Source organism: Arachis ipaensis, chromosome B08 (assembly GCF_000816755.2).
Source record: "Arachis ipaensis cultivar K30076 chromosome B08, Araip1.1, whole genome shotgun sequence".
Classification (NCBI taxonomy): domain Eukaryota; kingdom Viridiplantae; phylum Streptophyta; class Magnoliopsida; order Fabales; family Fabaceae; genus Arachis; species Arachis ipaensis.
In genome coordinates, this window is record NC_029792.2 from 27,231,018 (window position 1) to 27,239,085 (window position 8,068).

The following is an 8,068-nucleotide window of genomic DNA, read 5'->3' on the forward strand; positions in this document are numbered from 1 at the left end:
ATGCTGTGCGGATTGTGGATAGGATCGGACCTGAAAAACTACGGATATCGTATCCGATCTGATTCGAAAAATGTAGTGCAGATCGAATAGAATTATAGGCTATATCCGATTCGATTCATGTGCATACCTAAATTTTAGTGTATAAATAATATTTTGTATGATGCATATTTTTGTTTGTTGATTTTTTCATTATTATAAAGAAACTTTATATATGTTAATCTTATAATAAGAATGTTAACTAATAAAGAGGAAGAATAAATTAACCAAATCAAAATATTATTTCATAAGAATAAATCAAATCAAATCAAATCGTGACATAGCTGGGTCTTGTGAATGAAAAATGTGTGCATTGAGCACAACACACAAGACAGAATATGATCCGAGATCTCAATTAGTTGTCGTGTTGGTCGTTCAAGGATACCAACATGCCCAACTCTTGAGCAACGCTGACGCATCTAGCGTCAATGTTGCGGGTCATGAATCCAAGGGGATTGATAAAGCGGATTGAGGAGCTGACTCCATTGTTCTTGGTGAGGGCAATTCTGTCAACATCCATCTTCTTCATTGGCTCCTTGCACTTGGCATGGGTGCTCTTCTCTGTCTTCACCTCGCAGAACTCTTCTTGGTGGTCACCCTTCACTGGCAGGCTGTAGAATCCGTTCTTGTCAGTTTGACCCTCAACCAAGTATGTAATGTTCTTCTCGTCACCAATTTTCTTGCACTCCAATGTCACCTTAATGTCTGCGCACAAGTATATTGAAAAAGAATTAAACAATATTTATATACAAATAATTTGATGGTTGATTTTGTTTATGCGCATAGTATTTTTGTATTTTTAATACAGAAAGAAAAATGAATTACGTACTTGACAGAGGGTGGCTAAGTCTGGTCTCGAATTCGAAACGACAAGGATCGCAATACACCTTTCCTTCAACTGTGAAGGTATCATCTTCAGGAACCAAACGAGCCAATGCAGATGATGAGAAGCAAAATGCAACAAGGAGGACAGCCACTGCAAAGCTCTTTGCCATTTTAATTTATTTTGATTTGATTTGATTTGGTTTGGGGTTTGATTTGGTTTAATGCTATGTCTCTCTTATACTTGATTAACCCCTGGGAATGATTTTTTGTGTCTGCCATTAGGCCCTTTATATAAGAAACGGATGTGCTTAATTTGGTCCCTTTCAATCCGTTGGTTATTCACCCTCATAAAACTAAAAGAAATTGTGTGCTTCATAACTAACTAAGTAACCGTTATTCTAGCCAAGCCACACGACTCAATCCAACTTGGAATGAAGTGACCTTGTAAATCGTGAGGCTGGCAATAAAATTTTAGTTGTTTGGTTAATGAAAAAGTCAAAAACTAAGGAGGAAAGGGTTATTGAACATTGTAAAAAGAACGTGGGACTCGCCTGATAATTTTCTCCCTCACCGGTGGACCCGGAAAAGAGAGGGAAAACTTATTTCTTTCACATATGCCTTTCCTTTACACATTATTATTTAAGAATTTACAATATTATCTTTATATAAAGATGTCATCATATAAATATTTTTTATTTTATTATTATCTTTTTTACTGACATATCATATATATTTATGCATATACTCATCTGAAGGGTCTTTGTTAATATAATATATGAGTTTAATTTTAATTTACTAATAGTATAAAATATTTTATATAATAATAAAAAATAATATAAAATATCCAATTTTCATATTTATAGTTTGAAATAAAACTAGCTTAATAAAAAATGTTAATATTTTAATTGACTATTAAGGATATCTCCTAATATTTTTTTATTTTTATTTGCCAAGCAAAAGGCTCTAAATAAATGATAATATCCCCTGTAATTAGAGGTATTTACAGTACAATTTGGATCGATTTTGAATAAAAAACTCACCTAATTTGAACATTAATTTTATTTGCGCTGCGGTTTGAATTGGATTGAATTTGCGATTTTGTAAATTAAAAGAAATTAAATATACATAATAGCATAATTGTCTAAATCGGTTCCCAAAAATTTTTAAAAACGGACATTTTAAAAAAAATTTAATACACAAAAATATCTTTAAAATTTTACTCCTACGAATAAATCAGTCTCTAGTCTATCTTTAATAGAGTAATTACCTAAATCAGTCTCCAAAAATTTTAAAAGCAGACATTTTAGTCCAAAAAAAAAATTAATACATAGATCAATTCCTAACATTTTTTCTGTCAGACATAATAATTCTCCATCCATTTTTTGACATAATTAATAATTTGGTGATCAAGTTGAGATTCAAGTGAAAATAGAAGAATAATTTTGATTATACTAAATTCCTAACTATCACACCAATCTAAGTTCTATTAAATACAAAAATATCAAATAGTTTTAACATTGAGTTTCTTGTAGAATAATCTCTAATAACTTTATTGAATATTATTATTATTATTATTATTATTGAGTGACAATATATATATATATATATAAAAGAATCTAATGAATAAATTTATTATTATTTTTGTCCAAAAAATGCAAAAAAAAATATAGTACAGTATTATTGTATAATTAATAATAATAATAATTTTATTTTATTTTATTTTTTGACGGAGGACTGCTATGTCTAACAGAGAGAAATATTGGGGATTGATTTGTACATTAATTTTTCTTGGGAACTAAAATGTCCATTTTTAAAATATTCGGGACTGATCTGGATGATTACTGTGCCAAAAAATGAACTGGGGACTGATTTATCTGCCGGAGTAAAACTTTGAGAATTGATGTGTGTATTAACTTTTTTTTAGGGACTAAATATTTTTTAATACAAAAACTCTTTTTATATTATAAAAATATACATAAAAATCTAATGAATAAATTTATCATTACTTTATCTAAAAACATGCAAAAAGTTATGGTATAATATTATTGAAACGTACAAACCATAATAATATATTTTTAGTTTAAGAGAATATGAAACTTAGTACATACATTTTTTTTTGTTGGATTTGGAATTGTATATGTAGTGAGATGGTTCAATAATATATTTTTTTAAAAAAATACCATATTAAAAATTAAATAGGTTTAACTCGAAAAATAGACGAAGGACTATTATGTCTGACGGAAAAAAATATTGAGGATTTATCTGGGTATTAATTTTTTTTGGACTAAAATGTCCGCTTTTAAAATATTTGGAGAATGATTTTGGTAATTACTCTGCCGAAAAATGAATCGAGGACTAATTTGTCTGTCGGAGTAAAATCTTGAGGATATTTGTGTGTATTAAATTTTTTTAGAGACTAAAATATCCGCTTTAAAATCCTTAGGGACTAATTTGGATAATTACTCTACATAATAAGTCTCAATATCAAATTTTAAATAACCAACAATGACATATAACAAGTCTCAATAATATCTTGAAAAACTAACAATAAAAATAAAATTATAAGTTAGTTAAAATTAATAGATAAATCTTATTTTGAGCATAAAATATTTATTAAATAATAATGATACATGAATAATAGAAAAATGTATAATAAATTGAACATGTTATAAGTGTAAATTGTGTGATCTGAATTGGATCGATTTTAAAAAGTAAATTCAAAATCTAATTCAAAATCTAATCCAATTCATGTAGTTTACAAAAAATTGAATCCAATTAAATATGCGGTTTAATTCGGATCAATTTAGGTTTAAATATCGCTGCCTGTAACACTGAGGTGCGTTTGGTCGGTGCAGGAAAAATATCATCCTATGAAAATGAATAGTTTAAAAATAATATCAATTTGTTAATAAGTTCTCAAAAGAGTGAGAGATTAATATATTAGCTTGTTTTTTTCCTGTGCATAAATAATTAAACTCTTTTGCAATTAGTTTATTCTTTTGCATAAATTCAAATTGAAAACCTTAATTAGTTAAGAGAAACAAATGCAGACTATCAATGCATGGTTGGTTCAACTCAACACTTGTATTTCGATAAAGAAGGATCTCACCTAATTTCTTTCTTTTGGATTTAGGAACATTTACTATTGTTCTACCATCCCAAATCTTAATATTATTAAGATTACATTTTTTATTTATATTTTGCATAAATAAATAAATAAATAATTCATTAATTATATGACAGTCTATATATCTTTTGTCCTGGCGGATTTGTCATCCTTTTTTCGCCGATTATGCAACAAATCCATAGACCCTAAATAACTTTCTCTCCTTCAGGATCACGTGGTTCATATTCTGTGTCGCATGGAGATGATTTTCCCTCCTTCTTTCTTCACAGTCATGGTTCACTTGACAGTGCATCTGGTCGAAAAGGTGCGTCTTGGTGGTCCAGTACATTATCGGTGCATGTACCAATTGAACGGTAATTATCAAACAAAATTTTTTATTTTGCTTTTAATCAGTACTTATGACACGTATTATATTCCCAAAGGTACCTATGCCGTCTCAAGCAGTACGTGTGTAACAGATCACAACCAGAGGGCTCAATTGCAGAGGGATACTAATCTGAGGAGATTCTCGTATTCTGTTCAAGGTACCTAGATAATGTCGAGAGTAGGATTAATCGACCAATGCGTGTTGACGATCGACCGCGTGAACTTATGCCTGATGAGAGTGCAACCATGTTCCCCGAGGTTGGAAAGGCTGTCGGGGCTGCTTCTTTTTACACCCTCACACCAACTGAAAAATTCCAAACTCACCGTCACGTATTGGTCAATTGCTTGGCCGTGAAAAAATTTATAGAGTAAGTGCATTTGAAAGTATCGACTTCGTATGATCTACTATAGTTGGAGAACCTGACATGAAATTATTGTGACATTTCCAGTGAGTTTAGAGTGATCACAAAGAGAAAGTTACGAAGTAGGACAAGGTCCCAGTCTCATATAGACAATGTTGTGCACAGAGAATTTTTCGATTGGTTCAAGCATCAGGTGAATCTTGGTATCATAAATCCATTTACATATTCAAATGGTGTCATATTTTTCGTATCCCAATATAATGAAACATGTAATTTGTTCACTGCCAGGTTCCATTGGGAAGCATCATGCACCCGAACGAATTGCAGTGGCTTGCATGTGGCCCCAATGTTTATTTTTGCCGCTATACATCTTACAACGTAAATGGATTTAAGTTCAGAACCCTTTCGAGAGAGAGGAAGGGTTGAAAACCCAAAATAACGGGGTGTATGTCACTTCTGACACTAGGAGTTATGCAAGCAAGCGCGACAGTAATGTTGCTGTTGGTAGTGTCTCGTATTACGAAAAACTAGTGGCCATCATTGAGTTACAGCGGTCAATTCACGGTCGTCTTGTTTAGATGTATCTGGGCAAACACTACCTCTGGCAGAGGCATAAAACAAGACTCTTTGGGGCACACAGTGGTTAACTTCTCTCATCCAATTTATACAGGTGATCGAGAAGATGACGAATAGGCTTGCCTTGTATACTATGTGGAGGATGACGCTGATAAAAAATGGAGTGTGATAGTCCATGTGAACCCAAGGGACATGTTTGAAATGGGTGAAGACATAGGACAGTGTCAGTTCAAACTTTCTCCCCAACCGATTCTGACTGGGTTGGCTGAGTTTGACATCGAAGGTTTGTCATTGAGACGGGACGACGATTTAGAGGAACCAACCACTAATGCCATTGATAATTGCGAAGAGGCTGCCTATGTATAGATGTCTTTAGATACTAATTTAGGACATGTGCACTATTATTCTGTGTATAGCACTGTTGAGGGTTATAAACTTGGATAATTATTAATTAGCAACTAGCTATATCAGATTTTTAGAACATGGAAACACTTGATGTATATTGCTCATTATTTACAATTAATCCACATGGAGAATGTGATTTTATTAACATATTTTGTCCTCAAGTTATTTAATTTAGTAACATGTTAGTAGATTGTAATTGATGTTATATATTGACTGGCATGATCGGAGTTATCAGGGAAATTGGAAGAGAGGGATCTCTTTCTTTGTGCCTCTAGCATCTTGTTTTGCAAGGCGATGGTTGAGGCCTCCCCGTTCTCTTCGCTGGAGCACGCAACATCATTCGCAAGAGACCTGTGGTTCAACACGTTGCCAATTCAGTCATGGCTGGATACATTCTCAGCACACAGGCACATAGGTGATGCTATTACTATTGCGCATGGAGATATTAGGACGGTACGTTGTCATATGTCTGCTCGTAAAAAGGCTGTTTGGCTATATTTCAACCTATCGTAGTCAATCCAGATGTTTTATTGTCTGTAATTAAAAGGCACTTTCGAAAGGCCTTACATATTTGAAACCCTGAACATTGCAGGGATTGCTTCAATTCGCAACAAAGTACCGCAAGAAATTCGGCTTTGGGTTCGTCACTAGCACGAACCTATTTCTTTCGCAACAAATACTGGAGGAGGTGCAGGTAAAGTTTGGATTTTTTGTGATTTGTTTAGCCATCTAGTTGGGTACAATTGTTTAACTCAATGGTGATATGGCCGGTTGCTGACCTTTATTTTGTGAAATGAGGTACTGAATGGGAAAGTAAATAAATATATCCATGTTCCTAGAGTAAATGTTGAATAATTGACTCTCAATTCTGAGCAGGCACGAGAGCATGTTATAGTAAATTGTTATTTAGTCCAACAGGATCATAGCAATTTAAGTTAGTATACCTCAAGTCGTTCCCTTTTCCTCTTAGTTTGTTCTTTTTTTTTTTGCTTTTTACTTCCTAAGGAGATTGTTTGGAAGAAGAAAGTTGAAAACCAAGAATTGGATTTTACTTTGCCAGCTGGCACCTGTTATTGCTTCATTTGCATTGCATACTTTTTAACTTAAATGTCCATTTGATATTTTATTTTACACAGTGTCATTTGTGTATCTATTAAAAAGGTGGAGTATGGTATAGAATGCACTTGGCATCAGGCTTTAGAAAGGATACATATTTCATTTTATAATTTACTTGCTGATGTAGAAGATATATTAGTAAATTTTCATATTCTAAAATCAACAAGACAGATTTCTAATTTATTCACACATTTAAGATTAGCTTATTTATACTCTTAAAAAAATCACCCCTTCTTATTATGTACGTATTGAGGTGCAATTCTTTGAATTTCTGATATGGAACGTCAAGGCGATGATTTCTTATTAAACCAGCAATAACATTGAATAATCACTTTCCATGTTTAGATGGTGCAAAATATACAATGTATCTTGTAGTTGAATATATTATATATAGCAACATAAGAAAGTGAAGTGTTGGAACACGCTTTCTTACTTGCATAGATGCCTATCTATATGAATAGGTTTCAATCATAGCAGCCACACATTTGACTTGGATGCCTCGGGTTGCTATGTTGTATGCGGCTATTTAGATGCTTCCTTGTATGAAAAGTTTCAAGATAATTTTTTCTGTCTTTTTTTCCTGTTTTAGGAATGATCTGGTGTCTCTAAGATACCCCTTGTAATCTTTCTTCTGTTTAGTACTTTGTGTGCTTGAATGATTTTGATATCTTTCTTGGAATTTATTTTGAAGATTGTTTTATCAATCTGATTTAGGATGGCTTCATACTTTATTCCTCCTTATTGTATCTTGTACTCTTTTTTTTTTCTTCTTTCTTATATTCCCCTTCCAGATTCCAGGTGTTGTCCTTAGCATGTTCATTTGTAGGTAGAATGGAACACCTATACCTGATTTATATTTCTGTTTGATCTGGCTAGTTCTGAAAATGATTGTGTCTGAATGGTACTTTATTAGTTACTTAGATACCATGATGTCCATTTGGCATGTTCTTAAGTTGACGTGAAGCATTAAATGTTGCTGAAGTATCTAGAAAGTGCCTCTGATTAGTGTTGTTGATGACTTCTAGTTACCAATTACTGCACCTTTTCAGCTGGAACCTCTTTAAATTTGTGCAGTGCAGGCATACTATGAAAATAGTCTTAATGTTGAACTTGAAATTGCGTCTCGAGAAGAATTTACTCTTATAGAAAGAGGTCTTATAGAACTTTGGAAACGTAAGCCAAACCAACAGTTTATAACATGGAGCTTAATCATGCTTGGTTATTGTAAAATTTGTAAATTCTAATAACTTGATTG

At 32.5% G+C, this 8,068-nt stretch overlaps 1 protein-coding gene across 1 annotated transcript; it reads right to left on the minus strand.

Annotated features, from left to right (window-relative positions):
• On the minus strand, window positions 256-1,140 carry LOC107612450 (olee1-like protein). Its single transcript, XM_016314146.2, has 2 exons — window positions 866-1,140; window positions 256-741 (listed from the first exon to the last, which is right to left on the minus strand). The coding sequence occupies exons 1-2, from the start codon at window positions 1,029-1,031 to the stop codon at window positions 392-394; spliced, it is 516 nt and encodes a 171-aa protein (XP_016169632.1). The 5' UTR covers window positions 1,032-1,140; the 3' UTR covers window positions 256-391.

What these genes read in the sequence shown, in the direction of transcription:
- LOC107612450 (XM_016314146.2), bottom strand. Translation starts at nt 1,031, where the DNA reads ATGGCAAAGAGCTTTGCAGTGGCTGTCCTCCTTGTTGCATTTTGCTTC. An exon ending in ACTTAGCCACCCTCTGTCAA is followed by an intron (nt 742 to 865) that starts GTACGTAATTCA and finishes ACTTGTGCGCAG; the next exon opens with ACATTAAGGTGACATTGGAG.